The sequence below is a fragment of the Lodderomyces beijingensis genome, assembly GCF_963989305.1.
Source record: "Lodderomyces beijingensis strain CBS 14171 genome assembly, chromosome: 2".
NCBI lineage: Eukaryota > Fungi > Ascomycota > Pichiomycetes > Serinales > Debaryomycetaceae > Lodderomyces > Lodderomyces beijingensis.
The window spans coordinates 379199-395552 of record NC_089971.1 but is presented as its reverse complement, the minus strand read 5'-3'; the positions used below and the strand labels follow the sequence as shown (position 1 = coordinate 395552).

At 45.6% G+C, this 16354-nt stretch overlaps 6 protein-coding genes across 6 annotated transcripts; 1 reads left to right on the top strand and 5 right to left on the bottom strand. All coding sequences in view use genetic code 12, as the record gives it.

The window, feature by feature from the left end:
• Positions 1-91: 91 nt before the first annotated feature.
• Positions 92-1765, bottom strand: LODBEIA_P13340 (uncharacterized protein; the record flags this gene model as incomplete). Its single annotated transcript, XM_066971211.1, has 1 exon — positions 92-1765. The coding sequence occupies one exon, from the start codon at positions 1763-1765 to the stop codon at positions 92-94; it is 1674 nt and encodes a 557-aa protein (XP_066828272.1).
• Positions 1766-1938: 173 nt separating this feature from the next.
• Positions 1939-3744, bottom strand: LODBEIA_P13330 (uncharacterized protein; the record flags this gene model as incomplete). Its single annotated transcript, XM_066971210.1, has 1 exon — positions 1939-3744. One exon carries the CDS (start codon positions 3742-3744, stop codon positions 1939-1941), a length of 1806 nt encoding a protein of 601 aa, XP_066828271.1.
• Positions 3745-5243: 1499 nt separating this feature from the next.
• On the top strand, positions 5244-7316 carry LODBEIA_P13320 (uncharacterized protein; the record flags this gene model as incomplete). Its single annotated transcript, XM_066971209.1, has 1 exon — positions 5244-7316. The coding sequence occupies one exon, from the start codon at positions 5244-5246 to the stop codon at positions 7314-7316; it is 2073 nt and encodes a 690-aa protein (XP_066828270.1).
• Positions 7317-7554: 238 nt separating this feature from the next.
• On the bottom strand, positions 7555-8148 carry LODBEIA_P13310 (uncharacterized protein; the record flags this gene model as incomplete). The annotated part of the gene is made up of 1 exon (XM_066971208.1): positions 7555-8148. One exon carries the CDS (start codon positions 8146-8148, stop codon positions 7555-7557), a length of 594 nt encoding a protein of 197 aa, XP_066828269.1.
• A 1403-nt stretch (positions 8149-9551) lies between these two features.
• LODBEIA_P13300 (uncharacterized protein) lies at positions 9552-12395 on the bottom strand (the record flags this gene model as incomplete). Its single annotated transcript, XM_066971207.1, has 1 exon — positions 9552-12395. The coding sequence occupies one exon, from the start codon at positions 12393-12395 to the stop codon at positions 9552-9554; it is 2844 nt and encodes a 947-aa protein (XP_066828268.1).
• Positions 12396-12724: 329 nt separating this feature from the next.
• LODBEIA_P13290 (uncharacterized protein) lies at positions 12725-16252 on the bottom strand (the record flags this gene model as incomplete). The annotated part of the gene is made up of 1 exon (XM_066971205.1): positions 12725-16252. One exon carries the CDS (start codon positions 16250-16252, stop codon positions 12725-12727), a length of 3528 nt encoding a protein of 1175 aa, XP_066828267.1.
• Positions 16253-16354: the final 102 nt, after the last annotated feature.

Below are 16354 nucleotides of genomic sequence, written 5' to 3'. Positions count from 1 at the left end.
CAGGGGTAGGGTGTGAAAAGAGACCAAAAAACAAAAACTAAAACTAAACGACAACAACGACAACTACAACAACAACAACAAAAATTTTTGATTATGTATTATTTAGCAATTCAAACCAGTTCAATTGGCCACTGGCCAATTGCAATCTTGTTTCAAACGCAGACGATGTAGATTTCACAGGTTCAACCTTGACAGGCGACCAATCAAATTTCCCGTCAAGCTTCATGTTTTGCACGTACCAGCCCACGCGCTCAGCGCCCAATCTAGCCCCGTCAAGGTTAGCTGACGTGGGGCCGATTTTAAGCGCTGCGTTTCTGCCCACCATGAACAACGGAACATCGTTGTTCCATTGCAAGTTATCTGTCAACGCAGGGTATCCGCACGTGACCTCGATTGGGTGTTCCTGGTGCATGTGGCGCAAGAAGGGCAACGATTTCACGTCTGCTTGACTGCCCGTGGCGAAATAGATGTAATCTACATTGCGCAACTCGACAGCTTCATCTTCTCCTCCTCCTTCTCTTTCTTGTTGTTGTTCGATTGTGAGGTCCCAGGCGTGGCCATTCCATGCTTGCGACGCGATGCGTGCTTTTTGCAACCATGTCAACCTGTGGTCTTTCACGTGCTTGTTCAATTTCTTCAAGTACTCCGGGTTGATTGACCCGCCGCCGCGTGCTTCAATCATCATCTCGTACCGCAATGCATCAGTCTCCTGATTGTGGTAGATTGATTTCTTGAAGTTTTTGTACTTGGACACCCAATCGAGGTGGAAATCAAAGTGTTTAATTTTGACGGCGGAGCGGAATAGCAAAGTGATGGATGAGACCGTGGGGTCCCGGCACGCGACATGCGCGAGTTGAGCTGAAGTCAAGCCGCCGCCAACGATAACGATGCGTTTCCGCTGTGGGTCGCGAAAGTACTTTGGGTCGAGAAATTGCACCTGCTGGTGGAACAAGTGCGTCGTGTGGCATGCACCGTGCGGGAAATGAGCTTCGTTTGCGAATGGCGCGAGGGGGAAATTGACTTTACCGACGTGGCCGCTCGCGACCACGACGAACTTGCACCCGAAAACTTTCCCACTTTGCGTACGCACTACAAACCCCATGCCGATATCTTCACCACCGCATTGGATCAACCTATATTGGACGTCAACAACACTATCCCTGATGACGCAATCTTGCAATTTGTAGCGTGCAACTACCTCAGCGCAATAGTCGCTGAATAACCTTGTCGAGGGCCGATAGTAATCCTTCCAATTGCGCATGTTGATATCAACGACGCCATCGCTCTTGCGATGTAATTTCAGCTTGAGCCGTTTTTGTTGGTGTTTGGAGAACTCCTTGCCCACTACGTTCGTGATCTCCATGAGCTCATCTTGCCGCTTGTTCAAGTGGGCAAACGCAACCATGCCGTCGATATCTAAGGGGTCAACGTGGAAGAACATGGGCGAGCGCAAGTGCGGGATTTGACATGATGCAAATTGGTTATCCCATTGCTGCATGAATTTGTTCCCCGTTTGGTCGATTACTAAAAGCTCCCCAGGGTGGAAGTTGGAGGATGAGACGTAGCTGGGCTTGTTGCGCAAGATGTTGGTTTTCGATTTGCGTTGTCTTAACCAGTGGAATCGCTGGTGCTCGTCCTCGGTGAAGATCGAGTCGGGGCGAGGTTCGCAGAGCCGAGCTGCGACTGCGAGTCCGCATGTTCCGCCTCCGACGATTATGCCTTCGTAGAATTCCTCAGGGGAAAATTGAATCGGGTCAACGTTCATGGTTTCCGTATGGACGACAACGAAAGCAAATGAGAAGTGATTCACAGTTGGTGAACTGATGAAGCGTTCTTATAAATGGCTGCGAAAAAGAAAAGATGACACAAAGTTGTAACCACTATCGTATAACCACTACATTTAAATTTTTTGAAACTTTGAGTTGTTGTTATTACTATCTAAACACTCGAGACGTAACCCTCAATCAAGGCCAATAGTCCCACAGCACCAGGGTCGGGAATGCCCCCTTCAGCTTCAAGGTCCGACTTGTTGACATAACTAGACCGTCCAAACGTGGCATCCAATTCCTTGGTCTTTTCGCACCCATTCTTTGCGGCATCGACAGCAGTCTGCAAGTCTCCAGTCTCATGCAAGGTGTCGATAAAAGGTTGCAATGTGTCAACCATGGTTCTTCCCCCTACTCTGGCTTTGGTGTACTTGAATAACCCGTTGTGCAAGGCCTGGTACAAGGCATCGCCCATTGTTTTTGTGTCCACCTCTTTGGCGCTCTTTAAGTTCTGCACCAACGCGGTGAGAAAGATGGAGTAGAGCCCGCCCGAGGTACCGCCCATGCTGTCTTCAACGAGCTCGGTGATTGTGTAAAGGGTGGCAACTGGATCGGAAAGGTGCTTCTTGAACTCGGAATCGTCTTTCAATGCCTTTAATATCGAGTTGGCGCCTGCGGCCAATGTCTCGCCACAGTCACCATCACCAACAAGAGTATCGTAGTGAGTCACCTTGGGTTCTTCTTTTAATAGATTGTTCAATGCATTAGTCAATTGACTTTCAAATGTCTTTGGATCTATCTTGAGGTCCGAAGTGACCACGGATTCATTCTTCATTGGTGACTCAACATCGCATCTTTTTTTGCTTCCTTCGTCCCAGTATTTGGCGGCATAGGTTTTTGGTTTCCAACCTGGAGCATTGGTTGGCGCGTCTAAAAAGTCCAACACGTCTGACAGCTTAAAATGAACATTTTTCTTGTCGATATTTGACAAATTGAGCAAAGATATCGAAAAGCCGGGAGAGTTGAATGAGGTGACGAAATCGCTGACAAGGACACGCTTGGGGGCCTTTTTGAACGGTAACAACTTGATAACGTGCTCGGTGATGGCGTACAACTCAAAGGAGGATGTGCCTCCAATATTGTTGATGACCAAGACGTAATCGTCGCTTTCGAGATCAAAATCAACATAGTGGCGATCCTTGTCCTCGGGCGAGGTCAACTTGTAAAGCATGTCTTTGATCAAATCACTGAGACCTGGGATTGGTTTCAACTTGGTTCCGGGCTCATTGTGAATTCCCAAGCCAAGCTCGGCTTCGTCAACGGCATTGAATTCTATTTCTTGCTCACCTTTACCGGGAACCGAGGTACGGTCCAAACTTGCTGCCAATGTTGCCAAGTTCTCATTTACGGTTACGCCCAATTCGCTCACCTCTTTCAAAGTTGCTTTAGTGTTGCCCGCTGTTGCTGCTGTTGCCGCTCCCAAGACTTTATGAACAATTGCAGTGCCTGCCAACCCTCTTCTGCCAACCATTCGGTTCTGCTGTCTACCGACTGCAACATCGTCACTAACTGCGACCAATTCGACATTGTAACCTTCGCTCTTGGCCCTCTCGGCAACCAACCCAAAGTGCAATACATCGCCAGTGTAGTTCTTGACGACAATGATTGTGCCCTTCTTCTTGTCGGATTTTGTTTTGATGGCAGCCATGATTTGCTTCGTCGAAGGCGACGCAAAGATGTGGCCGCTGACGGCCGCATCCAACAAATTCTCACCAACAAATCCTCCATGCAATGGCTCGTGACCTGCACCACCACCACTAACAACGGCAATCTTTTCCTTCGTATCCGAGTGTGGGTTGAATACGACTTTTTCGGAAGGGATCAAACGAACGTATGGGTTGGCTGCAACGAGACCTTGTAATTGAGTGAGGACAATGTCTTCGCCTTCGTCGTACTTCCAGGATTTAGTCAATGTCATTGCAATTGATGTGTATTTGGGGTGATGGAGGAAGAAAAGATAAAGAGTGGTGACTAGAGTTTTCCTTCTCTGAGGTTTATCATCTAGATATATATAAATGAATTTATGTGCATTGACAATTTGGAGTTGCAGCTCCTGCTATCATTGATTTATATTTGGAGGTGCATCTACGTGGGGGAGAGGGGGCTCACTCTACATTTTTTGCAAGAAACCCACGACACTTGAGACGTTTCCTTCTTCTTCTTCGTCTTCTTCTTCTTTTGCCTCTTGTTGTTCTTCTTGTTGTTCTTGTAGTTGCTGTTGGATTACGTAGTTTGAACTGCTTCGTCTGCGAAAAGTTCGTAAATTAAAATGTCTCTCTCTCTGTATGAAGCGGAATGGACAGTGACAAAGATGGAATTACAAACGTGGTACGGGGGGGGGGGGACGATGACAGCGGGTTCGTGGCTTCTATTGCGTCATTGAAGGTTCATTGCGGAGGTCAAAATCTTTTGAAGCACCCCAGTGGACCATCTAGGTTGTCCATGATCTAGACACTACACACCTAGCTCTAACACTCCCCAGACCTCACTTCTGGCAAGTCTAGTTTGGCGTCGTGGTCCCTCTCTTTACTGCGGCTAGCGGAACGAGATCTTTTTCCATAGAATCACTGCTTATAAACCACCCCATTGGTGGTAAAGACAAGCTCTCAAAAGCACCCGGCCCCCCCCCCCCCCCCAAAAAAAAAAAAAAAAAAAGGAAAAGAAAAAGAAAAATTGTTGGCTGCAATTTTCAATGAATTCGTGGATGCTTTGAAAGAAGAAGCAGGGTTCGGCAATAGATGTGTCTTTTCATTGTTGATTCAAACTGAACCGAGGAGTTGCAATGGGAGGGACTATTGGGAGTGGTGGAAGTCAAGCACCCAGTTGTCTTTCCGGTTTAAAATTGTCACGGTTTTTTCGCGTCAAGATTACTTGAAAATTCCATAGCCAATCCCCCAGTTTTTTTTCTACGCCACAACTCAGCAAAAGTGTCTTGAACCTGCTAATCTGTCGTTAATCAGCTATTTCAATTCTTTACCAGTCGCGAAGCTGCTTTATGCCTCCCACTTTGGCTTCCCACCTCTCAAAACCAACACGGTCAAGTTCAACTCCAGCAGAGTGCTGCAAAGAGATAATTTGGTAGCGCATTTTTTCTCTTCTCCTTCTTCTATTACCGCGGAAGCCGCGCAATGAGTTACGGAGCTTGGTCACCAGTACAGGTACAACCAAACCTAACCTTGCAAGTGACCCCGGTCAAGACCATTTTTTTATATATCCATAAAGTTCAAACCACTGGACTGTTTTTTTTTTCTATGCATGGGTGATAAGTTGAACTTTGGGTGCAAAATACAGGACGAAATTGAGCGACATATTGACATTTGAACCCCACACCACCACTTCCACCACCACACAATATCTACGGATAGACCTACGCAAAAAAAACAGCATAGGTCTTCCCATTTAGCTTCACACAATTTTATGAGGGCCCGTCGAGGATACAGCAAAGGAGGGTGCAGGGAATGCAAGCGACTCAAGCGAAAATGCACCGAAGAAAAGCCAAGTTGCAAGGAGTGCATCCGACTCCTGAAGGTTTGCACCTACCCTGAAGCAGGCGAGTCTGTTCAAAGAGTATCTAGAAAAGTCATGCGCGAAAACCCGAAACGATTCGACAAGTTTGAGACCGCCAAGGCTAGGAGGCGAGCAAAGCCACTTACAATCCAAATGTACCATGGCCCTGAAAAGCATCAGAAACGCACCAAAACAGTGGCGAAAGAGACGAGTCCCGAAGACCAGAAATTCTCGAGTGTTTCTTCGCTAGAGAGGCTATACGGCCGATCTTTTCACAGCAACTCGTTTCCTCAAAGCAATATGCGAAGCCACTCTGCTCAGGGCGAATCGCAAGCTCACACGCCCCTGCAATTTCATCACGAACCCACTGCAACTCACCTGCTGACTATTCAGCAACAGGACGTCCCTCAAAGCTCGCAATTTGGTTTCCACCAGGGAGGAGGAGGAGGAGGAGGCGATGTCGACCCAAACTCATTACTACTCGGAGACGTCTACAACAATGAAGACCTTAGCGTGTTGGCGGCAGATTTGAATAATCTTGTCAACGACATCATGTTCACCTCGAATATAAGCCAGCATCAAGAAGACTTTGATCAAAACTTGTTTGACCCATACTTCAATATACCCACTGTTTATGTCGACGACATCCCCAAGCATATACCGCTCGATTACATCAATTTGAAAACCGACGACGAAAGACGCTATTTAAAAGAGTTTTACGACATCTTTGCCATGGAGATATTGCCATTTGGAGCGTTTGATAAAAACACGGGGCTATACTCCAACCCTATTCGCGACGTGATTATGAAATACGCTGCGGGGGAGCCGTTTCTTCTCTCCGCTGTTTTGTCCCAGGGCGCGAAATTGGAGTCCAACAAGAAACTGTCAACAAGCAAAAAGGATTTGGAAAACTGTGGAACTTATTTGTCGGCGTGCTTGAAATTGTTGGGGCCCGCGCTTAGTCGGAATCGTGATAAACTAGTCAAGGATGACTTGACCTCAAATATCGAAAGTATATTGATAACTGTGTTATTATTGACGTCCTCAAGTGCCACGACGGAGAAACAGAGCTGGCGACCTCATTTGAAAGGGGCCAAGGATATCATTGTCAAGGCGACAAATCGAAAGATCCGGCTGTCCAAGACGTTGATTTTGTGTAAATTGTGGTTTGCCGACTTTGAGATATTGGCGGGTTTAAGTTCAGATTTAGGGGGAACTCTTCGAACAAAGGAAGAAATGGACTCGGTTCTCAACTTTGACGATGAATACGTCGAGTCGGTGTTGCGACAATCTGATTTGATACAGGATAACGGGTTCAATGTTGTTTCCGGCTATCATAAAGATTGCACTCCCTATTTCAAGACTCTTTGCGAATTGGTACGGCAGAAGCGCGAAAACGAGAGGTTCTTGTCGGAGGATTCTCTCGAGTACCTTGACCTAATCAGTGGGTTCCACTCGCAATACATGGTGACGTTTTTCACTCGAATTCCTCACACTACAGCCCAGACAATCAACGGGTTTATAACCGACTCAACGAACTTGATGGGATCACTCCAGAAAATCGACGGATCTACCTTGAGAATCAGCTGGATGGATATTTCACAGCAAGCGTATTCATTAGCAGGGTTGATCACTGTATTCACCGAATTGCTCCAAAACCCAGCAGAGTCGACCCACGTGAAGCATCTTGTCACAAAAGTGGTCAATTTGATCCGGTGCTTTGAAAATACCAGGGACTACATGAACATGACTTTTCCTTATGCGTTCCTGATGATCCAATGGCCCGTGGCAGTGGCAGGAACGAACTGCACTGAACGGCGGCACTATCCTTTGATTGAAAACTTCTTTGGCATCTGCTGTCAATTGGGCTCCTTCAATGCCAAGTGCACACTTGAGAGATTAAAGAAATTGTGGGCTCTTCGAGAGTCAGGACAGCCTGTGGCAAATGTCGAGCTGGATGATTTTGATAAAATTGCATACTGATTTATCTAATGGTGGCTGTTCTTTTTACATAGTTGTTGTTAACGCCTAACGCGTATGGCACGTGACACGAAACACGAAACACGTGATGAAATACATTCAACTGACAAATTCAATTCTTTACAACTCTACTTTCTTTTTTGCATTTTGCATTTTGATAACCGAAAAAGTGTAATAATTTTTAAAAATACAGAAGACATTATATACACGTATATATATAACTCTACAACAGAACCTATCCTTAGAGCAAGGCAGCAGCGAAGCCAGCGACAGCAGCAAATCCAACAGCAGCTCTTTGAGCACCACCTTGATAAGTGGAAATGTCAGCCAAGGTGGAGTTCAACTGCGAAGTGAACAACGTAGATTGAGCAATTTCAGTAGCAGCAACGTTAGTAGTCGACAACACAGTAGGTGTAATGGTGACATCGACATATTGGTCTTCTTCAGCGCTGGAAGCAGCAGCTGGAGCTGGAGCTGGAGCAGCTGCAAGACTAGATGGCGCAGGAGCAGGAGCAGGAGCAGGAGCAGAGCTGCTTGGTGCGACACTCAGTACTGGCGCCAACGTGGATAATGGAGCAGATGATGGAGCCACGGTCTCGCTTACGTCGGTCAACGGACAGTAAGTTGTGTAGACTGTCTTGACTCCGTTGATGGTGGTGGTAGCGAGCGAAAGCGACACGGCATTCACGGTTGTAGAGCAGGCGTTGTTGGCGCATGACGTGATGGTGACTTGCGTTGTGTGGTTGGAGTAGACAGTTTCAATCTCTTCCAAGGTCTCTGTGGCGATTGATAATGTAACCAATGCCGATGCTGCGATAACTGATGAGAATCTCATTTTTTCTTTTGCTTTAGCTTGTATCTATAGGGAGTGAAGTTGGGACCGGGAAAGTAACGAAAGAAAGCAGAGTCTTCTTCTTCCTCCTTCTAGCGAGCCCATGCTGAGTATTTATACATCTCTCAGGATGGGCCATCATACATCGCCAAAATAAAATTCTAAAGTCGCGGGATTGAGAATACAAGGATGTATGGGGACCGTTGGCAAAAATATTCTCGTGAAACCATTTTCAAACAATTCGAATGAGCCCTGTTGAAAGGAGGCTTCCTGGACTCTAATGGCAGGCCATAACTGTAATTCGAAAAAAAAAAAGAACAACAAACAAACAAACCTCGAGCAAAGAAAAGAACCACCCCTTTGTTTCTGGGTCTAGATAATATACGTTAATTCGAGTAGTCCAGAGATATCTGAACGCGTCGGTTTTTTTTTACTCACATTAAGCTCGTACGCGTCTTTCTAATCTCGGGGGCGCGTTCAGGGGAAATCGTATTTTGCATCTTTTTTTGTTTGGTAAACATTATCTCATCGCGCGCGCGCGTAAGGGGAGAGAGAGAACGATATACCGTGCGCGTTGTGGATTCTCGCGGAAAAGTTTCTCGAGAATCTGGAACTCCTTCAGATCTTTCCGTTAGGGATTGCCGATTGTGCTTTCTTTTGCATGTGTCTATGTGTCCATGTGGCGTCTGGTTCTATATATGAGACGAAATATTATGTTGAAAAGCTAAAAAAATTTGGGAAAATGGAGTTGAATTTTTTTTTTGCATCGGGGACTGGTCTGGATTTGTCTTGTGATCCCTGGTAAGAACTCGGGCTTCAATTATTTTTCAAAAACGAGTCGCTCATGATAGTATCTAGGCGTGCGAAAGTCGAGCTCAGCTGTGGCAATCGGGGCTTATTGATATCAGTAGAGGCGGGTAATCGTTCCTCTTGGATTGCTCTTGCTAGAGAAATTCTTTTTTTCGTGGGACAAACTTTTAGTTTGCTTACTTGAGTTCTTTGCGGTCTCTAGTCTCTACAAGATTTACGGTGTTTTGGAATCAACACTGATAAGCCCCCCCCCCCCCCCCTCCTTCTCGCTTGTTCGTCATAGTTTGGCCTTGGAATGTAGACGACTGAGTATTCTTCTTTTTTTGTACTTGCCGCGCAGAGTGTAGACAACTGTTGCTAATATAGCTCAACAATAATTACAATCTGGGCCGTGCGCGGAAGCACAACGTCGGAATCGAAAAGCGTCGTTGCGGCTCTTTTATTGAAGAATAAATAAGGCGTTTTAAAGGAGGCGTTTCGGAGGAAGCGTTATTTTGCTTCTTCTTACAAATCGCATTCAGGAATTGTCCAAAACAGATGCTCTCTATGGGTATCTATCTTATGCGTTTACATTTTGGGCTTTGGTCCAGCCAGTTCTAGTTCAACATCAAGTTCATCTCCCAGTCCTGCACCACGCTAACCCAATCATCTCGGGCCTCATGCATTCTTTTCCGTCTCCAAACTTCCAACATGATTTGTCGTGCGCCCCAATAACTGCCCAAATACTGGGCAATATCAGCACCCCATTTCTTGAACCCCATCTGCAAATCCTTGGAAATGGCTTCACAGCCCGCTATGAAACCTTGCCAAAACAAAGGGATAATATTAGCTCGATCTTGAGCTATTAGGTTTTGTATTGCATCGAGGTGCTCTAATGTTTGCCCAACTTCGGCTTGTAGTTGTGTCGGTGAGATTTGCTTCACGAATCGCTGAAAATAAATCACTAGTGCGTGGTAGAAGGACATAATGTGGTGGTATGTGGCTTCGTGCATCGATGAGTAAAAAAATTTCTTGCCCTCTCGTTCTGGGTCCATCTTGAGGGTTTGGTGGGTGTTATTAGCACCACCAGTGGGGGGTTTTGGTGTTGCACTGTCGACATCAACATCGCCATCGACGCTGGCCTCGACATGATCACCATCCGTTGTTTTGGTACTGGTTCGCCCCGATGTGGAGTTCAAATCCTGCCCTTTAAACAACTCCCAGTCTAGAGTCCAATTGCTCAAACTTTGCTCCAACTCCTGTACTTTAGCATCAAAATCCAGTGGAAAATTTTTCCTCGAGTGATCATGGTATATCTTCACACGCAAGAGTTCCACCGTGTCGCTAAAGAGCAAGATGAGCGAGTTGGGCAAGCCGTACAAGGCATCCGTAGCGAAATTCTCGTCGTTTTTCTTGGTGTTGATCAATTTCTTATTGACGAATTTGGGCGACGTTGTGTTTGCCACTCGTTGAATGGAAAAAGAGTTGTTCACGATAAAGTCTATTCTTCCCTTGTTATTTCTCTCGGTTCTCAGTTTGCCAAATTTGTCGCCGTTGACGTCGTAGCCGCCAACTGTCGCTAAACTCGACTCAAAGTCGCTCCGTATAGTTTCATATTTCAAACTGGTGGAGTCCTGGATCAACTTGAGAGACAGGAAGATCCGGTGCAAAATCCTCGCTTTCGGCGATAGTTTCTTCTTTGTCGCCATCTTGGCAACAATGACCCTGCCACACCACGAGATATAAAGCCCCGTGTCCTGCATGGTGCCCCATACCAAGTCCACACTAATCATCGTCATCACGGCACACAATACATCCTTGTATTTCTCGTGCGTGACGCAATGCTCGATCCCGGCTTGCAAATTGCTTCCTTTCAGATTTAAAAGCTGCTTAACAAAGAGACTCGCCTGGTTCCTCAACGCGATACCCAAATTCAAATAAAACCTCTTCAGCTCGGAGTTCTTGGGGAATTTCGATTGCAAATTGAATGCGGAAACCGCCAAGAGTGCATTTAGCAACGCGTTTTTGGCAGTGGTGGTTTTGCCCAACGCCGAAAGCTCGCCGATGGCCATCAATGCACGCGGAAAGTATATCGCCTTCCATGGATTCTCCGTGAGCGGTATCACAGTCATCAAGTCGGCGACTTCGGTGACATAGTAATTGAGCAAGTAGCGCGTGAGTGGCTGCACTTGTAGTGCCGTCGTTGGGATACCGAAATGGCTTTGGCTTTTCGGTACACTCAATTCGAAATTGACATTGAGTGGACTCTGCACGGTTTTCAAAATTGCCGCTAGTAGTTTGGAGTCGTTTGATCGATCGCCATCGATAAACTCCGTGTCATCTGCGCTAGTCGACTGCACGTGAAGCTCGATTTCCAAATTTTTATTGTCATTATACGGGTTGTTGTAGAAGAAGTTTGAGAAATTTGAATAGTATGTGGGCACATTGGTATCTGCGTGCTGATGATTTAGGAGATTCGACATTGACATATTCGCCGAGACGTCATTTTGAGGAGACATTGTAGTGAATGGTTGAGGCCGATTGTGGAAGACCAAATTGAACAAGTCAGGGTTATTGAAAGTAAATACTCCGTCATAGCTTGTGGTGTCGTTGGTTAAGGGAACATTCATCATATCCAAGTACTGGGTGTCCAATGCAGCAGCCGAGATCATGGCTGCGTCTTTCAATTCACTCGAGATCCAAAATTGGTCGTGGGTCAGGGTCACGGTCAGGGTCATTGCATCGTTTGAAAGTAAGGACTGGTTTTGGTCTCGGTCCTGACCTTGTTCTTCTTTATTCATCACAATCAGCTGAGGCGTGGCCGTTGTACTCAGATTGCCACTAGCAGGGGTAAATGCGTCATCTCGATTGGGTAACTTGGTCTTGGTCTTGGTTTTGGCCTTCTTTTTGGGCAGCATCGCCTGCTTCCCTGTCTTTTGCGTCTTCTTTCGTGCATCCCGCTTGGGCTTGCTCCTCCTTTTGGATCCAAGAAATACTCCAAATGGACCTTTCAACTTCGTTAGCCCCTCCTCGCTGACATCAGAGTCGTTGCTGTTACTCTGCAAATACCCGAGATCCAGGTCCATGTCCTCATAAGTGTCGTACGGCACCTCCCATTCCACAAACGGTACAAGTCGTCGATGGAAATACTCTTGGCCAAGAGGAGGAGGAGAACCGTCCTTAAGGTTTTCCTCGCTCTCAATTATTAGTCCCTCCACATTGCCGAAGTTGACTTTGGTCGATTTGACGTCGCCATTCTTTGTCGGGTTGAATCTAATCGGAGTAGACCATCGAAGTCGGATGTCGTACCCCTCACACGTGAGCTTGGCTTTTAGACATTTTTGACAGTGGGGCCTGGCCAAGTCACATCGTATTTTCCTTGCTCTGCATGTATAACACCCGGTGAATGTCTTTTGTCTCGCTACTTTATCCTGCTTGGGCGAATTGGGAGTAGATGACATTGACAGATACAGATACAGCTCCAGCTCCCCGGTTTTTTTTTTAATTTTAATTTTTCAATATAGGACTGGGACTTGTATTGGGGGGTGGGTGGGGGGGAAGGGTAGTTGCAAACTTTTATATGATATATTACTAGGAAGAAACTAAATTTTATGTTACTCTCGCGCAAGAAGCCCATCGCTTGAACATCATCTTCATGCTTTCTACATACCAATACTGCTCTAGCCGTTCATATATTCAATATGCAATACTCAATGTAAAAGTCTCCTCTACTGCAGATACATGTCAAAAATCGTTTACTACAGCTAGTAAAAAATTTAAAAGGTCAATCTTATGGAACTCTATAAAGTAGCCTTTGCCCTTCCTTGTAAACGAAATCCAACTTGTTTTCAAACTCGCCCTTTGCAGTGGCTTCAACATACTTTTTATACAACATCAAGGCACATCTCGCGTCCTCGATGGAGTCATGATTGCCCTTTTGCACTTTCTCCTTCAACATGACATAGGCCAAGAATTTGAGACTCAATTTTCTTTTAAAGCTCTCCTTGTAGTAGAACTCTGCCGTGTCTCGTATCTGCTCGGCCGGCACTTGCAAATTGATGGTTCTGAAATCCGTGTAAAGGCCATGCCCGACAAACACCACTCCCAAGTTGAGCAAAAGCCAGAGTTTCCGGTATGATGTTTGTAGCGTGGTCAAGTTTTTACTCGACTTGTGGAAATCCAAGTCCTCGGCTTCGATACCACTGAAGCTTGTCGTGTAGTCATAGATGTGGGACGTGTGGACAATGTAATCGTCAATGAATGCTTGGCCAAAGAGTGGATTGTCGTCGTCTCCGCGAAGTAGCGAAACCCGCGCGAGCGACAAGTCCTTTGGTTTGATTAGTTTCTTGCTTCCCGTGTAGCTGATTTCCAATTGTTCCGGCTTCAAAGTGACAAACTCGGCATCTATTGCAACTAGCGACCCCGGATGCGGAGCTTCTTGCCTAGTTAGTAAAGTATATTTCTTCTTATGTCCTTCTCGTATCGCTCCTGCAAAATGGTCTCTATAAAGGATCGAATCATCGCCTTTAAAGTGGGTGATGTAGTTGAACGGCTCATTTTTCCTCGACGATTCTTGGTAAATAACAATAACAGGTTTCTTCCAATCGTACGTGAGGTTGAAAACTTCCTCCTTTGGGATTGGAATCACCAAGTAGTCATTAAAGAAGATCCACACATCATTGATCTTGACAAACGAGACCAAGTTGTGGCCACCGGTTCTCGATGTGTCAATCTGGTGACTTATCTCGCACACGAACCCCAAGAGCTCGTAATGTATAAACTCGCCTGCCATCGGCATGGTTGGCTTGAAGGAGTAACCGCTATTGTGAGCGTTGTTTGCTCGCACGGCGTAAAATTCTGGCACTAGCCATTGCTTGAGATTGTTGATGATTTTAAATTCTTCGTTTGTGAGGTTCACGTTGAGCACAAGCACTGGCGGTAGCTTTGTTATACTGGTTTTTATTTCCAACGTGTGCGGATGCGCGTGTTGGTGCTGCGTGCAAGGTATAGTCTTGCATTGGTTCATTGAATAGTCCAAGTAGGTCAAGATGTTCAAGTTTCTACGCACGTTTGCAAGGTTAGGCTGGTCGGTTTGAAGTTGATGTAGGTTGGGATTTATGAGTATACTCATTTTGTTCAACATGTTTGTTGGTGGGGTTATCAATTCCAAAGAGAGCATCGTGCCTGACTGTTTGTCAAATATCGGACACGAGTGACCTTTTCCCCTGATTTCAATCTCGTAGGTCAACTCTGTCAAGTTGAATTGCTGGTTAAACTGGAGTGTGAAATCTTGCCGCAATCGTGTTAGCAAATAATTGTTAAAAGACAAGATCAACTCTCTCACTTCTTGTGAGTTTAAATTCATCATTTCATTGAGATTAATTAGTTTTGACGCATTTCTGTCGTGATTCATTACTTGACTGAAATTAGAAGTCTTGACATTATGTGCTTTGGCTTTATGCATCATGTCGAATAGATATGCCAATTCATTTAAAATCGATGAGCACTCGGGGTTTCTTTCAATCACGTCCGAGTCGTTTGGTAGCCATTCAGTCGCCAAGGAGTGGACTATTTGGTTGTAGAAGGATGCTTGGAACCGGTATATTTGCAATAATGAGTTGATGTACGAGTTGTCGCTATGATTCTCCAATCCGCAATACTCCCCGCTTCTATTGTAAAACCCGAAATCGAAATCCTTGACGCCAAACTTGGAGTATTGGATTTGCAATCTTGCGTAGCAATTGGGGATTTTCTCATCGTTTTGCGATTGAAATATACTATCTTCAAGGGCCTGAATGGATTTCGTTCGCTGTTTTTCCTTGGTACCCTTTTCGCTAAGGAATTTTGGGATTTGAGTGTCCACCGGCTGGGTAAGGGAATAGTACGGCTGTTCCACGATTCCAAGGCCGTACTTCATGGAATTGTACTTTATAAAAGTTCCAAACGGGCTTTTTTCGGCTTGTGCTAGCAACTCTGGATCGATGGGCTCGGGCAAACGTGATTTTTCCTTGACAAATTTGAGATCGATTGGCCAATTCGACAATAGGAGGTCTTTATAGTAGGGCATCCCCACAGTCGAGAGCGGTGTTTCTTCATCGTCAATGTCAATAAACACGTCTGAGAGATCGGCAACATCTGGTCTTTCAACAGCTTGAGGAAAGTTGACAAAATTCTTGCTCAATGTCCCCGAGTTTGTGATTGACCACAAGTGCAAATTCGAGAATCCATCGTTGAACATGAAGAAATCGCCATTTTCGCTGATTTGAAGGTCTGATAGGTAAGGCTGTTTGCCATTTGCAAGTTGCTGCTGTTCTGGTTGTGTTTGTGATTGTTGTGATTGCTGTGATTGTTGTTGCTGCTGCTGTTGTTGTTGTTGTTGTTGCGGACTTAAAGACAAATCCGCGTGATAAACATTGACATTGGTTTGGTCAAATATATCCACAAATTGGATCAATCCAAAACCCGAGGTGATGATTAAAATGTTTGGTAGTTTAGGGTGGAATTTAACCGAGGACACCCCGGCAGGAAATGCAACTGGTGCAATTGCCTTCATGGTTCGTATATCGAAAATATTGACCAATGGATCTGGCGAGTATTCAGGCGACTGGTGGAAATGGTACCTCTTGGGTTTGATCGAGTATCCGCAAGTTGCAATATAAGTTCCCTTGACGTCCATGTCCGACATGTAACCGTTGTGGGCTGAAAATGTCTTTAACGACGTGTTTGAACTTGGGTCAAATAGTTCAAGCGAGCCGGTGCTGCTTGCCAATGCTAGCAATTTGGGAGATTCTTTGACAATGGCCACTTTCCCCTCGTGGTCAAACTTGGACACGATTTGGGGCTTGTTGAGGTCAAAGTGGAGTAAAGATGAATCTGTTCCAACAACCACGTCATTGAACGAGTTGCAATTGAAGGACATGGAGTTTAAATTCTTAAACAAATCGCCATTCTCGGTAAAAAACTCGGAGTCAAAAGCAGATTTCGGTAAGCCTCTTCTGTTGTAAAATGAAACTTGATCCTGCAGTAGTGATAATATGCCATCCTTATGCGATAGGACTTGTTGTATTGGTTGCCCTAGTGTGCTAGTTTGAAATTTGGTGTGGGGAAATAGTTGGATGTTGTAACTCGAGGCCGATTCGCTTATTGACAACGATCTAGTATAGCCACTGGAATCTCCACACCAAATGAGATTTTGAACTGTGTCAAATTGTAGCGATGTGATTGAAGCTGGAGGGAAATTGCTGTTGCCTGTGGTGGTGGCAGTAGTAGTTTTATTGCTCACCAATGGTATTCGAGCCACCTGATTCCACCCTTCCATTGGCTCCTTTATCCTTGCAAACTAGGGGGGCGGGGGACTACTGATAAGGAAATATCTTGAGAGCGGATGATGGAATGAGTAAAAAGCCCTGAGCTTCTTGCA